The following is a 16,786-nucleotide window of genomic DNA, read 5'->3' as shown; positions in this document are numbered from 1 at the left end:
TTAATGATGATGTAATTAACAAACGAGGTGAGGCTGGGCCATCTTGAGGCCTGTCAGACATTGGGCATGGCAGTTCTTTTTCCACAAAATAGAGCAAAGATATCCTCCCCGAGAAAATTTGCATCATAATTGCTGTTTGCTACTAATCCCCACACTCTAGAGCTACTAGTGCTGATGCATTGTTTAATGAGGAAACCTAAATAGGCAGACAAGTCTGAGCTGAGCCCTGCAATAGGCAACTCATTTTCATACAGATGTCTGCTTTACAATTATAATTTTCAAATTTAAATATAAAATTGGGTGGGCTCTTGAGCCATTTTGCTTATCTCCATCTTCTCCAAGTGTCGCCAAGCCCGACGAACTAGGTCTGAGGTCGCATTATTGTGGAAGAATAACCTTCCAATCATGGTGGAAGTGATGCTACTACCAGATTGCTGCTACAGTGATGATGGGCCCACCACAGAAGGGATTGATCTAAATGATCCTGCAATTAAGCAAGATGCGTTATTATTAGAAAGATGGATATTGGAGCCAGTTCCTCGACAGTAAGTTGAACTGAGTTTGAAGTTGTCCTTTGTAAATCAGGTTTTCCATTACTTTCTATAAATTATTTTAATAATATATAATATCTTTGAGTCCCTCTATTTATGTAGTAAAATTTACATATTTAGTACTTATGTGACTTCAAGTGACCCTGGTAAATGCACTCCTATACTCTTGAAAGCACATGTCCTGAGTGATATGTTTATTTCAGCTTTTATCTTTCTAAAATTTAGTCATTTTGTACTTGCTGACATTTAGATGATGCTTTTTTACTTCCCTTAGGAGTGGCGATCGATTTATTGAAGAGAAGACTCTCCTATTGGCTGTCCGCTCATTTGTGTTTTTTTCTCAGTTAAGTGCTTGGCTGAGTGTTTCTCATGGTGCTATTCCACGAAATATTCTTTACAGGTATGTCTAGGGCAGAAAAAGGACAATGTGTATTCAGCTACAGTGGTTAGCTACTGAATGACATTTTACCTTTTAGGCAGTTTATTTCCTTCATTTCTAAATATAAGTGGACAAAATTTACTGAAATTAAAAATTAAAAAATTTACTTGTTTTTCAAAACAAGTTAGAGAAATTTAGATATGACTCAATATGAATTTTGCTTCTTGGGTTAAATCTGGTGTAGAATAGTTTTCAGAGAACTTTTTAGCTTACTTTACAGAACTAACAATGAGAATGTACCACCATTATAAATAAAGTGGAAAAACTTTCTGGGTTGCTGAATTTCCATAATGGTAGACTTAATTTTTAGATCCTGAAAACTATAAACACACAGGCTGCTGAACAACTGTCTTAACTCCCTCTTTAGGTAGGTGGCCATGAGATAGAGAGTATCTCTTAATCACCATGTGCAACAGAATTAGCTGAATCCATTTATTTAGTAATAAATGGAAAGTCCTTTTTTCTGTTTTGACAACTAATTTTAAATTATAGTATTTTTGAGCTTTAATGCTTTAATAGAATAGTGTTCTTAAAAAGAAGATGGTCTCTATTCCAGGTATAATCTATTTATGTTGGTTTTGTTAGAATGACATGCATGGTAAAGTAGGTTAAAATAAAATCTCAATAGTAATTAATGCAAACAAAGGTAAGTATATGACTGTTTAAAATTTTTTAAATAACATATAATAATGTTATGTTTTATAATCCATTGATTCCATTTTTTTCTGTGTGATTCTAGAATCAGTGCTGCTGATGTAGACCTACAGTGGAATTTTTCACAAACTCCAACTGAACATGTGTTTCCTGTTCCCAATGTGTCTCACAATGTGGCCTTGAAAGTCAGTGTTCAGTCCTTGCCCAGACAATCTAGTTATCCAGTTTTGACCTGTAGTATTCACACTAATATTGGCCTTTATGAGAAAAGAGCTCAAGACCATGAACTTAAAACCCATCAGCACCGAAATTCTACTGAAGCAGAGCAATGTAGTACAAACAGTTCACAGCGTCTGTGTAGCAAACAAACTTGGACTATGGCACCTGAAAGCATAATATTACATGCAAAAAATGGCACAACTCCAGAATATACTGCAGCTGTCAAAAATGTCAAACTATATCCGGGCACTAGTGGTAAATCTGACTATGGAACATCTCAAGGCAATATTCTGGGCCTCAGTGGTATAGGAGATAAAAAGTCACATGAAACATCAGTGAGAACTTTAAAATCATTTTCAGTGATTGATTCTAGTGAATCTAGCCACCAGAGTTCCTGGCAGTCAGTTGGTGAGACTAATCCTTTAATAGGCTCTTTAATTCAGGAGCGACAAGAAGTTATTGCAAGAATAGCTCAGCATTTGATTCATTGTGATCCAAGCACTTCACATGTTTCTGGACATCCACTTAATACACAAGAATCTAGTTCACTTAATTCAAAGCTTTTCCGGGTTTCACAAGAAAATGAAAATGTGAGAAAATGTAAAGAAACGTTCTCCATTTTTGGTAATCCAGAGCTCACCTCCTCAGAAGATACCAATGAAGGGAAAATTCAAGTAAAACCAGAAACTCCTCGAAGTGACACTTGCATTTCTAATGGTCTTCATTCTGATCAGTCTGTTGGTGAGATTAATCCTTTGATAAGCTCTTTACTCCAGGAGCGGCAAGATGTCATTGCAAGGATTGCTCAGCACTTGGAGCACATTGATCCAACAGCACCTCCCATGCCCCGGCAATCATTCAACACGCAGGACTCCAGTTCAGTTCCTTCTAAAGTGTTTAGGAGTTCCTATGAAGGCAGAAATTTGTTGAAGAAAAACAAGGATGACACCTCTGTTTCCATTTCTGATACAAAATTTTCCTTGTTAGATAACATCAGTGAAGGGAAACACTTAACACCTAATAAACATTTTAGTTCTTTTAAATGCAATAGTAATGTCAAGCCTTCTTTGAAACCTCAAAGAAGAAGAAATCTGCATCAGAACAATCCTAATGAAATCCAGAGTACATTTCAAGAGACACAGAACAAAGCCACTGGTTTAATGAATCCTTCAAATATGTCTCAGTGCAAAGAAGATAACTTAGATTTCCCAATCAGATTGGAAAACACACTTTCTGAGTGTCAATTTAAGGAACAAGAAATTGACAATGAAATCAATAAACAGTATTCAAAATGTAACAGTATTGACAAACAGATTTGCACAAATAAGTATAAGGACAAAATAATAATAAATGAAAATTATAATCCAGAATCTTTTAACAATCACCAGTTTGATCATTCAAAAAAAAATGACTCGAAAATAAATGTTACGGTGTTGGAAATGTCTGGATATTTGAACAAACATGCAAATGAGTGCTCAGATAAAGACTCAAAAAAGCCTAAGTCATGCGAACAAAATACTCAACTTAATAGTATAGAAAATTATCTCAATAAAGATAGTGAAGGTTTCAAATGCAAAAAGCCAAACCAATTAAACAATGAACAGGATAAGAAAGAAGATCCAGTTGATGAAAAATCTCAAAACTGTTCTCAGAAGAAGAATATAAAAGACTGTTTGTTTACGTGTGAACGTGAACGATTGAAAAATAAAGAGGTATTGGTAGGTAATATCTAACATTTCAAATATAATCCTCAAACATTTGTTATGGTTTGAACTTTGTTTACAGGATATCTTGTTAGGCCCAAGATGCCCATTATCTATAGAACTCACTGTCTGATATAATAAACATCCTTGTAAATAACGCACCCACTTCAGAGCAAATGCTAGGTAAATTCTTCCTTTTGCCTTTTTTTGTTTATTTTAATACTGTGAACAGTTGCTGGAGAGTAAATAAGAGTCAGAAATGAAACTTGTTTCATTAGCTTAAGGTATTGTTTGATAGCAGCTCTGGCCTAGTACAAGCAGTGTGCCCATTGTGTTATGCCTAGGAATATCTATAGTGAAATCACTGGGCTGTTGGTCAGAATACCCAAGTTTCAGTCCTGACAATTTGGTCCTTGAGTGAAGCTGAATAAATCACGTAACTTGTAAAACCCTCAGTCTCCTCGATTTTAAAATAAGAACGATGAATATCTTTTGCTTATAGTTGTGGTGATAATCAAATTATAGATCTTTAAACATTTTGTAAGCTTTTAATGCACTACCTAAATCAAAGATATTTAAGTTAGTTCCATTTTATTTGTCCACCAAATCACTTTTTAACTTTAGAAAATTATTATTAGGCTTAAATTTCCTTTATTTCTCCAAGAAGTATCACAAATTTATATCTCAGTTATATGGAAAACTACTTAACTGCCTCGATCCAAATCTGAATGCCCTTGATTCATCTTCTTTATCATACAAATTAGTTTTGCCGGACATTAGAGTCTTAAAAGTATGCCATGTTTCCAATTAATATTTTTCAACAGACAGTCTCTTTCTAACACATGGTTTTAATCAAATGACAGTTTCCAATTTCCTAAAACTATAATTGTCACAAAAACCTACCCTGGCCTTAAGAATACTAGCTTTTCATGATCCTTTCTGGTACCTAATAGGGAGACTTACTTTGACCATGGTATTTTTCAAGCCACTAAGATTTGTTTTTTCATACACTCATTTTAAATATAATTATATAGCATTTACTGGGTGCCCAGGCACTCTTCTGAATGTTTTATACATGCTGGCTTACTAAATCCTTTCACTACGCTCTGAGGTGAGGTGCTATTACTAACTCCAGTTTACAAATGAGAACTCTAGGCCCAGAGAGGTTAAGTAACTTGCCCAAGGTCATAAAGCTAGTAAATGGTAGAGCCAGGACCCCAATTATTCTTCTCTGATTTTTATTCATGTGTTTTTATGCATTTTTTATTTCTGGGTATAAACTTGCCATTTTAAATTCTTAAGAATTAGTCGATTTCTTATATCACTTCAAAAACATGATACTGTGACTGTGTTAAGTATATTTTAAAATTCACATTTAAATTTTTGTATCATGCTGTACCAAATTATATTTTCTGAGAATGGCTCTTGCTACTGACATAGTTTTATATTTTAGAATATTTTACTAATTTTTTCTGTGAATTTTTTTTCCCACAGATTAAAAGAATTGAATATTAGCTTACTAGATGATAGACTGAGTTGTTTTTTTTTTTAAATAAACTTATTTATTTATTTGTTTTTATTTTTGGCTGTATTGGGTCTTCATTGCTGTGCGTGAGCTTTTCCTAGCTGTGGTGAGCGGAAGCTACTCTTGGTTGAGGTGCGAGGGCTTCTTATTGCAGTGGCTTCTCTTGTTGCGGAGCACGGGCTCTAGGCGCAGGGGCTTCAGTAGTTGTGGTTCGTGGGCTCTACAGCGCAGGCTCAGTGGTTGTGGTGCACGGGCTTAGTTGCTCCGCAGTATGTGGGATCTTCCCGGGCCAGGGATTGAACCCCCTGTCCTCTGCATTGGCAGGCGGATTCTTAACCACTGCACCACCAGGGAAGCCCAGACTGAGTTTTTATAAATATGTTGATAAGGCAATTGTGTTTGGACATACTTTTTTTAGAATATTTGAGTTTATTCAGCATCTTAGAAAAAACTCTTAAACACTGTTTTTTGATTAAAGTGTATATATATGTGTGTATAGATAGTTATATAGTTTGTTAGCTTTACCACCAAGGATGTAATACCTCAGTACATGTTAAGAATAAATGAAAAAACAAAAAAATATTAAATATTGCCATTAAAATCTAAATCTTTTCCTAGCAGAGAACTATACCACTTAAACACTCAAGTGTCTGGCAGAAACATAATTTTCATTCCTTGGATGGAACCTCAACCAGAGCCTTTCATCCTCGAACTGGATTGCCTCTTCTTTCCAGTCCTGTAAGTGTTTTTCTCTTATTTTATGTTTAGACTTGCAAAACATGTAAAATGTTTGCAAATCACTTTATCCAAATTTTAATTGAAAAAATTTAAATACCTTCAAAATAAATTTCTAGTGGGAAAACATTTTATTTTTTGATACATTTAATAGCTAAATGTTAATATGGAAAAAGGCAGAAAAAATGAATAAAAATGAATTTATTGTATTAGGATTATAAAATTTCTCTGAAATTCTTTTGTCCAGCATATTAATTCTCACTAATGTAAAGAAAATACTTAGTGTAAAATAGATTTTCTCTAAATAGATTTGTATCATAGTACTGTGGCTGGTTGACACCACCAGTTGAATCATCTGGGAATCAAATTTGTGGCTGTCTTTGACTTGCAACCTGTACAGTTAATCGTCTTATTTTGAGACATATAAGTTTCCCCACTCTACATTTACTAATAAATTTATAGATCTGAGTGTGATGGTTAAGAACCTCGCTTTGGCATCACGCTGACTTCACCCTAGCTGTGTGACATTAGGTGAGAAATATTGTGTCTCTGAGCCTCAGTTTCCTCATCTGAAAAAGGGGTGATAATGTCTACCTTAGTGTTGGGAAGATGATTAGTATCATTCCTGGTAAGCATTTGATAGTTGCTAAAGCTGCCATTTCAGTTAAACCAGAGGTAAGCAGTCAATATCCTAGTAAACTAAAAACATGTTTATTTTGCTATTGACATAATTTTTGTTTTTATGTGAGTTTTTTTAAGTAAACTCAAAGCATGCAATATCTGGCATATTTTCAAAAATTAATTCTTGAATAAGAGATTTAGTTTTAAATTTGTAACTTGGACCTTAGGTGTTTATTTTAGGGAAGTTGAATTCTAAACAATTTAAAATAACCCCAAATGTTTGACCTACGTATGAGGTGCTTTCAAAATGCCCAAGTGATGAGGGAAAAACTTACAGCATCATGCTGGTGTAAAAAGTACTACAGACTTCTGTTCGATATGGTGGACTGAGTTAATACGAGAAGATCCTTCCTCCTTCCCAAACACAAAAATCCTGGACAAAATATAACACAACTTTTAAATACATAATATAGTGTAAGAGCAAGAAAGATAAATCTCTGAAACTAGGTGCAAATTATGACCCTCTAGGATATCTAAATCTAATATAGCGCTAGGGTTTAATGCTCCTGCTGGATCAGGAGTCAGGTCTACACCGGTCATAGCTGGGACCTAAAACCAAACTCCATAAAGCCAGAAACAGGTGAGGACTGCCATTCTAGAAATGGGAGAAGAGAAAAGAAATCACCTATTTACTTAAGGGGTGCAATAGGAGGGATAGAGTAGATGGGAAAAGAAATCCCCAAAAGAATTTGGACCTAAGCCTAAGTCACCCATGGTTAGGGGGTTCTGAATTTGTGCTGTCTATGAGAAAACATGAAACTATCCCACATCTATTACCCATGGCACCAAGGATTTATTTTCATGGAAGATAACTCTTACTGAGGATGATCTCAGGGGAATTAAAATTACAAAGCACCTTAAAAGAATCAACAAGAAGAAGAAGTGGGAAAATTCATATTTAGGAATCCTGTTATCAGAGCAACTTGAAAGAGAATCAGGAATAATTCTTTTTGAAATGTTTCAAGACAGGGAGATCATCTTGGTGCTTTGTGTCCACCTAGAGGGGTGGGATGGGGAGGGTGGGAGGGAGGGAGATACAAGAGGGAGGAGATATGGAGTTATATGTTTATGTATAGCTGATTCACTTTGTTATGCAGCAAAAACTAACACAGCATTGTAAAGCAATTACTCCAATAAAGTTGTTAACATAAAGAATGAATGAATGAATGAATGAATGTATGTTCCAAGAGATAAATGAAGATAAGGACAGGGGACTGAGATAAGAGAACATGTGGGATTGGAAAAATAGAAATGAAAAATATGAAAAATATAATTGAAGTGTACACACACGTGCGCATACACATACACATGGATTAAATGGTGGACTGGAGTCAGCTGAATAGAGATTTAGTCAATGGATAGACACTTATTAAGAAAGCACCTAGAATAAAGTGCAGAAGGGAAGAGAGATGGTAAAATATGAAAGAGCCCTGGAGGATAAAATGAGATGTTCAGTATAAGCCTAGTAGAAATTCCAAAAGGAAGACTAGATGGAATGAGGAAAATGCAGTATTGGAAGAAATTAAAGTAGAAAACTTTCCTGAATTGAAGACATGAGAATTTGGATTGAAGATTTCACATTAAGTTCTAACTCCAAAATATAGAATGGTGCGCTTGTACAACTCTCAAAAATATTGAGGTTGTTTAGACTTTCAGTATCATCTGTTTCTTAGTCACAAATTAGACCAATCACTCAGATACTTTATACATATTTAACATTAATTCTAGAGACAAATCCGTCTAACTTGTACGTTGTATGTGATTTTACCTTTAATTTACACTTGGGTCTTTCATTTTTAGATTATTTTTAGCTAGTTGGTGGTTTGTCTTAAATGTAATTTGGTATAAAATAGTGGTTAAAAATCCACAGTAGTATTTTTCAAACCTATTCTCTGTGAAGCCCCAGCCAGGGTTCTTGGAAATGCGCAGTTGGGTAGGGATGGTTAAAAGAACAGTAGAGTTGGCAGGACTGCAGACTCCCTTCGCCATTTAATTCTTTTTTTCCCCCTTTTATTGTAAAGCTGTTAATCATTTATTCCTACCCCCTCAATATAGAAGTATATAAAGTAGAAGTCTTATTATATTATATAGTGGGATTACATGTAAGATTTGGTTTTAGAAAAAATTGGTTCTGGTTCTTAAAAAATCAAAACTGAGGGAATTCCCTGGCAGTCCAGTGGTTTAGACTCAGCGCTTTCACTGCTGTGGCCAGGGTTCAATCCCTGGTTGGGGAACTAATATCCCAAAGTGCGGTTGGCCAAAAAAAGAAAAAAATCAAAACCTAGTAAAAGTGCTTTTATTAATCATCTTTTTTCCAAACTGTTAATAAAATGAGGACATAGGGACAATATGTAATAAAGAGCATGATTTTAATAAGCTGTTAGGAGAGTTTTATTATTTTTTAAGATATGCTTAGCTTTCATTTGAAAATTGTTCTATCAATTCAAGAAAAAAATTATAGTCTTCTGAAATTCTTTTGAAACCTAACAAGTGATTATTTCAACCTTAGGTTCCTCAAAGAAAGGCACAATCAGGTTGCTTTAATCTGGATTCTTCATTACTGCATCTGAAAAGCTTATCATCTAGAAGGTATTTATCTTAAAATTCATTAGTGTATATGAAATAATCTTGCACAAAATTCTAGCCTTTCACAGTAAATAATGTTGACTCTGAAAATCAAAATTTGAACAGGAATCCCATTTTTCAGTTTATCATTTTCAAGATGATTTCACACATACAGTTATTAAGGATGAGTGATGGAGAAATTAAGATGATGAGTAACTAACTATACAGTGGTCATTATGATAAACAAACACTTACATTGGTTTTAACATTTAAGTGGGTTTGTCTGTTTCTGGTCATTCACCTCCTCCTTTGTCTTATACTCCTTTGCAAAAAAGCCTTGGCAATTTGTTCCATGTTGACAAATAATACTCTCATTATATTCCTTAGTCACATAAGTTTGCCTTTGTATTCTAATTTTTAACTTAAAATGAAGATTGATATAGAAGACTGCATTACAATATTATATATTTCCAGTAGATGCTGCTATGTGATATGTTATAAATTCCACCTTGAAACCTAGGATGTTATTTATATTCTTTATCAAATATTATAACAAAGATTATAAAATCTAATCAGGAATTTAAAATGAGATATTTCATATCTTAAAATTTGGTTACATTAATTTTTTATTATGGTAGTTTAAGTAAAATTGATCAGATCCTCCTAATTTAATTTGTACAAAAGTGAATTAGAAAATACTGTTGTTAATATGTCCATTTGCTGATTTGTTCTTTTTTTAAATAGTCCTCGACCATGTTTAAACATTGAAGATGATCCAGATATTCATGAAAAACCATTTCTGAGTTCTAGTGCTCCACCTATAACAAGTCTTAGTCTCTTAGGAAATTTTGAGGTAATGTTTTTTGAAACTATTTTAAGAGTTGAAGTTTCCTATCCTAGACTCATGGTGTCATTTATGTCATTTGTTCTTAAAAAGGAAATAAATGGATATTTTTCTAAAGCCTTGAAATCACCTCCTTTCCTTTCCTTTCCCTTTTTCTTTTTTCCTATCCCTTTTCCCTTTTTTGATTTCCATTTTTCCTTTCCTTTTCATGAGAAGTAAAGTTGGGAGAATTGTTGGCAGTGACATTTTAGAATTGGGTAGCTGGTGGAGGAGATGCAGGACTTAGGTGAAATCAGGTTGGATGGAGGTATCCGTTGCTCGAGCTGGAAAATAGACTTGACCACACCTTCTTACCTGGTAAAACTGGCTCTGGGACCCAGGAAGGGTGATGGTGGGCTGATAGCAGCTGATTCATGATCAAGGAGGCTGATTTTCAAAATCAAATAGTTCTTTGTGCTATATTTGCAACTTCTCTGTAAATCTAAATTTATTATAAAATAAGATTATTTTTAAAAAATCAAATGGTTCAAGGTCTCTGATACATGTGCTGCTTTATTTAATGACTTTTCTACTTGGGATCAAGTATATCAAGGGTTTAGTTGTCTTGAATTAGAAAACAATCTTAAACATGAACCTGTAAATGACATTTTAAAAAAAATTTTTATTGGAGTATAGTTGATTTACAATGTTGTGTTAGTTTCAGGTGTACAGCAAAGTGAATCAGTTATATATATACATATATGCACTCTTTTTTAGATTCTTTTCCCATATAGGCCATTACAGAGTATTGAGTAGAATTCCCTCTGTTACACAGTAGGTCCTAATTAGTTATCTGTTTTATCTGTTTTATATATAGTAGTGTGTATATGTCAATCCCAGTCTCCCAATTTATCCCTCCCCCCCTTTACCCCCCAGTAACCATAAGTTTGTTTTTGACATCTGTAACTCAACTTCTGTTTTGTAGATAAGTTCATTTGTACCCTGTTTTTAGAATCCACACATAAGCGATATCACGATATTTATCTTTCTCTGTCTGACTTACTTCACTCAGTGTGACAATCTCTAGGTCCATCCATGTCACTGCAAATGGCATTATTTCATTCTTTTTAATGGCTGAGTAATATTCCATTGTACATATGTACCACATCTTTTTTATCCATTCCCCTGTCAATGGACATTTAGGTTGCTTCCATGTCCTGGCTATTGTAAGTGGTGCTGCAATGAACATTGGGGTGCACTTATCTTTTTGAATTATGGTTTTCTCTGGGTGTATGCCTAGGAGTAGGATTGCTGGGGCATATGGTACTTCTATTTTTTGTTTTTTAAGGAACCTCCATACTGTTCTCCATAGCAGTTGTACCAATTTACATTCCCAACAGTGATTTTAGGGAATTCCCTGGCAGCGCAGTGGTTAGGACTCCATGCTTCCACTGTAGGGGGCATGGGTTGGATCCCTGATTGGGGAACTAAGATCCTGCATGCTGAGAGTTGGGGCTAAAAATATACATATATATATAAGTGATTTTATATGTATGGGTGTGTGTGTGTGTGTGTGTGTGTGTATATATATATATATATGTGTCTGTATGTATATATATGCATGTATAAACATATATAATCACCTATGACCTTGCTCAACTTGCTTATTAATTTTATTGATTTGGAGGGGGTGGATTTTTGTATGTAGATTCCCACATCATCTACAAACAGGGACAGTTTTATTTCTTACTTTGTAATTTGTATGCCTTTTATTTCCTTTTCTTGTAGTTTCGCACTCAGTAGGGCGTAACATGTATGCTAGTACAATATATTCGTTTAAAGTCACAAAAATCTGAATAAAGTCATAGACTACATTGCATCGTTGGCCTTATCCATTAGCATTTTTGTGCTCTTTTTCTGGAATTTTCATACATCCTTAGAACATTTTTCTTATTTAAGAAACATTTATTGAGTACCTACTATGTGTCATGTTGTATGCTAGGAATATAAAGCTAAATAATAAACTTCCTGCCTTAGAGAAGTTTACAGTCTGCTGGAGAAGTTGGACATATAAATAATCTATAAACCGAAGTAATTAGCACTGTAATAGAAATTTTCTCAGTCTCCATATATTTGTTCTCTCTGCTAAGGGACTGGGAAAGTTTTACTAAGGAGCTGTCATTTGAGCTTAGTTACAAAAGATGAGTAGGAATTTGCCAAGTAAATTGTGTGAGAAGTGTCAAGGGATTCTAGACAAAGGGAGCTACATGTACAAAGGCATATGTGTAAAAGTAGTAAAAGAGCATGGTGATATTGAAAAGCATCATCCAGAACTGGAGTATAAGACTGTGTGCAAGTGAGGAGAGCTGTGGTAAGAGATGTAGGGTGGGCCTTACATACCATGCTGTGAATATTTGACTTCATCCTGTGGACATCAAGAAACACAAAGTTTTTAACCTGGTGGGTAACATAAGACTTTTTTTTAAAGAAAAACTCTGGCAGTAATACGGATGATACACTAAAGATGGAATAACTAATTAGAGGGTATTGCATTTGTTCAGAGGAGAGGTTATGAGGGTCTGAGCTAGGTTACTGGTGTTGAGAGAGCTGAGGCTGTGAGACTGAGAGGTCCCATCAGCAGGATATGGATTGGATTGATTGCAGGGCAGGAGGGAGATATAGAAGGATCGTTGTAATGTAGGTCTCTTGGTCTGGTCTTTTTGACACAGGACTTGAGAATTGCTGATGCCACTTTCAAATTTAGACTCATGAGGGCTTGGAGTGTTTCTTTTCAAAGAATTACTGAATCAAAGAAATGCTACTCACATTTCTTGATGTATGCATATATGTGTTGATATATGTATAGGAAAGAGAGCTTGTGAAAGGTTTAGCATGTTTCTCATACCTGGACAGGTAAACACTAAATTGTTAAAAGTGGTTTCCTCAGCAAATGAGCTTGGGAGAGATGGATAAGGAGCTTCTCTACTGTTTGTATTTATGTACTTTTAAATTTTTTCCCAATGTGTACTTACTGTTTTTTAAATTAAACAATAAAACATATGTCACATCCAACAACAATTTTTAAGAGGCAGTTGTTTTTCAGTTAAAGTTATGAGTACTTGGCTTTCTGTTTTGATGGAACTTCTGTATATGACCTGTTAACAAGTTCTCAAGTGCTTCTCTGTGGCTAACAGTAGGAATATACTCTGTGAGGAATAAGAAAATTTCTGATATTATACCTGCTCTGGTAGAGCATATTTTCTTTACAGAGATAAGAATAACTCATTAAACGATTATATCAAAATAATGGTGAAGTTCAAAGATAGTTCAGTGTGGGTTGGAATAGTAAGGAGGCCAAACTTTGTAAGATGGTAGAAGATTGATTTGGGAGGGGGTTGATTTCAGGTCAGATGAACATTTGAAATGAGGGCATGGCAATGGCAGCGACCACTTTTCTAGTGCCAGAAAGCATACTAACATATTTCTTTAAATAGAAAGAAGGAATGAATGTGTTAACTTTTAAATTTTATTTCTTAAAAATTCTTTTATTTTGCCTTCCAGGAGTCTGTCTTGAACTATCGTTTAGATCCTCTCGGCATTGTTGATGGCTTTACTGCCGAGGTAGGGGCAAGTGGTGTTTTCTGCCCAACTCATTTGACTCTTCCAGTTGAAGTGTCATTCTACAGTGTTTCTGATGATAATGCTCCCTCTCCTTATATGGCAAGTATTTTTTAATTGTCTTCTTCTGCTAAAATCAACCATCTTAATGACAAATACCTTTAAGTTTAAAGAGACTTAGTACTACTTTGGTGCAATGCTTGAAAATATAAAGCATTTCCTAAGCGGGGATTGAAGGCTGCATAGAGATGAATATGCCAAAATAACACCTCACAACTTCTTTCTGAGCAAGCTCTAATAACAGATATCCTCTATTACATTTGAGGATTGTGCTGAAAATTTTCTTGTTTCTATGTAATATGAAAAAAATGATAAAATTTTGATTAGTGACACTGTAATTCCATATCTTGCTGAGTTCACGCAGATTCTCAAGTGCTTACTGGGCACTCTAGTCCTATCAGTGTTGCCTTCACTATGATCCTCATCTCAGTAGAGTTTAGGTAAAGATTTGGTGACCTACGGCTTCTGTGAGGCCCTTTCACCCCCTTTCTCCTGTTTGGTTTATCTTTGGACCATTCTTTTTCCAATCCTAGGGTTCTTTAGAATACTAGCTATTTCTGACTCCATGCCAATGTTTTAGTGGAGAGTAAAATAGCTAAGAGGAATAAGAACACTGTCTTGAGCCTTAGGATCCTATAATTTTATCTTTCCCATCTTTTATTCCAGTGGATTTGAGGATGAAATAAGCCCTCAACTGCAAAAATGATACCAAGTCCTGGTGTGTGATTACTATCAGCCCTTTTCCAAAAGACAAGTTAGTGGCTAGCAGTGCAAGTCTGTAAGAAGTTTACATTGATGGTATAAAACATAGAGTCAGATCTGGGTTTTTATGTTAGGTCTTACTTTGAGAAATACAAATTGCAGTAGGCATAGAAATATACAGCTCTGGTCTTGCTACTTGAATTTCCTAACTTATCCTGTGACCCAATTGCTTCCTTTCTAATATCCCTCTCCCCCACCTTTTAGGTTCCTCAAGGACATTAGCAATAATGTCTTTTGTTATTAATAAAAACTATGAAAAGCAAATTCTGCATAATTGAGAAACAACAGAGGAAGGGAAGTTATAATTTTTTAGGGACCTAAATGCAGTCTACTCATTTTTGATGTAGTTTGTTCACGGAAGGTTGTTAAGCCTTATTCCATTCTAAGGGTGAAAATTTTAATCAAGAGTCTGATTGGTGTTTCATACTTTGATCTAAAAAGCACAGTGGTATCATTTATTCAAAGTTTTCTTTTTTCAATAATAACACTTGTGGGTCATAATTGTAAAGATGCATAACAGTGGTTGTTATAAAAAACAGAGGCCCAGTTCTTCACAAGCCTACCCATTTATCACATATACCACTTGTTACTCATTTACCATAGAAAGATGTATCCACTTTCCAGTATAATTTTGAAAAAATAACTGTTAATTTTAGATAATTAATAAAATGGAAAATATCATTGAGATAAGCTCAATACCAGAAAAAATGTGTATCTTATTGGAATGCTTACAATATTAGAATATAGCTATAGGGCTTCCCTGGTGGCGCAGTGGTTGAGAGTCCGCCTGCCGATGCAGGGGACACGGGTTCGTGCCCCGGTCCGGGAAGATCCCACATGCCACGGAGCGGCTGGGCCTGTGAGCCATGGCCACTGAGCCTGCACGTCTGGAGCCTGTGCTCCACAACAGGAGAGGCCACAACAGTGAGAGGTCCGTGTACCACAAAAAAAAAAAAGAATATAGCTATAAAGATGGCCATTCTACTTTACTGGGACATCAAGAAGTCTCATTAGTTTCAGGTATTCTATTGGCACATGGTAATAAAGAATGGAAAGATAAGGTCTGAGGTCATTAGTGTACAGAGTCCCTGATGACCATTAGGATGAGTTAGAAACAAGTTAAAGAGTGAATTGGCTGAAAGTCAGCTCAAAAAACTATCTTTGAGTGAAATTCATGAGCAAGAGGTAATTTGAACTATGCTTTAAAAAAGCAAAATAACATTAATTCTTGACCTTGGTTGACATCTAAAAAAATAAGGATTAAGAGATAAAGGATTTAGGGGGAAAGTGGGGGTCAGGGGGTGGGATGAACTAGGAGATTGGGATTGACATATATACACTAATATATACAAAATAGATAGCTAATAAGAACCTGCTGTATAAAAAATAAATTAATTAAATTAAATTTTTTGAAAAGAGAGATAAAGGATTTTATCACTGTCTCCAGAAAGCCCACACAAATGATCACAGATTTTGAATAAATATTGAAAAGAGTCTAAATTAGGTTAAGTCAGTCTATCCTTTAAGAATCTCTTTCTTACTTTTCTCTGATAATATTCTTTAATAAATTTTCCAGTATGTAATTTTTTTTACTCATTAGGAATGGGTTCCCTTTACAAATGACCCAGTCCAAATCTTAGACCACGGATCTTTCCTACTGTAAATTAATCAAATTCATCTTATTCGGTAGGGAGTGTTATTTGTATTTTGGTAGTTTAGTCTGTTTTCAAAGGTCTGATCATGTTTTGATAAGATAGTACATATCACAGAGCAGTGGAGCTGAGACACCAAACCCCTATTTGTTACTCTTGGGACCTCTCATGACAAATTATACAAATGACTTGCAAGGGTGAAATTTTAGCACAGAGAATTCTGTCTTTGTGGAGTAGAGATAGTACAGGGCTTTTCATTAAATAATTCCTTTTAGACTAGCTCAAATCCATATAAATGTCTCTCTCCGATCCTACGTCAGTGGTAAAAATGTTCTCCAAGTGTTACATAATATGGCAACATTTCACTGTTTAGAAACTATTGCATGGTGGAACCAGGCAGAAAGGTCTAAAGCAGTTTTGCCTGTGGCAAATTCATGGTATGACTTGCTTTATGATCATATTAACAGCACTATATATTTTATATATTTTCTTCTATTTATAATTAACCAAATTAAGATATACCTCCTTCAGTTTTACTTAGCTTTGCATATTCTCTATTCCCCAGTCACTTGAGAAGTTTTTGTGTAAGATTTTGACCAAATGTAGTTCATCTAAATCTACCTATTCCATCCTAAGATGCCAGAAGAAAATGTATTTTTCTTCTTTATGTAACTTTCTAGGTGGAAATATTAATATGCCAACCAATTAAAATAATGAAATTTTTAAAATAATAATAAATTTAATAAATTTAATAATAATACAAATAAAATTCCAAATACTTTCCCAGTCTCTTCAAAAT

The 16,786-nt window shown here is 34.7% G+C and overlaps 1 protein-coding gene across 1 annotated transcript in view; it reads left to right on the top strand.

Annotated features, from left to right (window-relative positions):
* Nucleotides 1-16,786, top strand: part of ATOSA (atos homolog A) — a gene marked incomplete at its 5' end in the record, with an annotated part of 87,157 nt that overhangs the window by 63,896 nt on the left and 6,475 nt on the right. The window contains 7 exon segments of the mRNA XM_007461913.1: nt 343-545; nt 826-951; nt 1,730-3,581; nt 5,713-5,829; nt 9,017-9,096; nt 9,817-9,925; nt 13,457-13,615. Coding sequence (XP_007461975.1) covers nt 343-545; nt 826-951; nt 1,730-3,581; nt 5,713-5,829; nt 9,017-9,096; nt 9,817-9,925; nt 13,457-13,615 — 2,646 coding nt within the window.

Source organism: Lipotes vexillifer, unplaced genomic scaffold, assembly GCF_000442215.2.
Source record: "Lipotes vexillifer unplaced genomic scaffold, Lipotes_vexillifer_v1.1 scaffold283, whole genome shotgun sequence".
In the NCBI taxonomy this organism is placed as follows: domain Eukaryota; kingdom Metazoa; phylum Chordata; class Mammalia; order Artiodactyla; family Lipotidae; genus Lipotes; species Lipotes vexillifer.
Note: the sequence above shows the minus strand (reverse complement) of the source record. Positions and strands in the feature narration are given on the sequence as shown.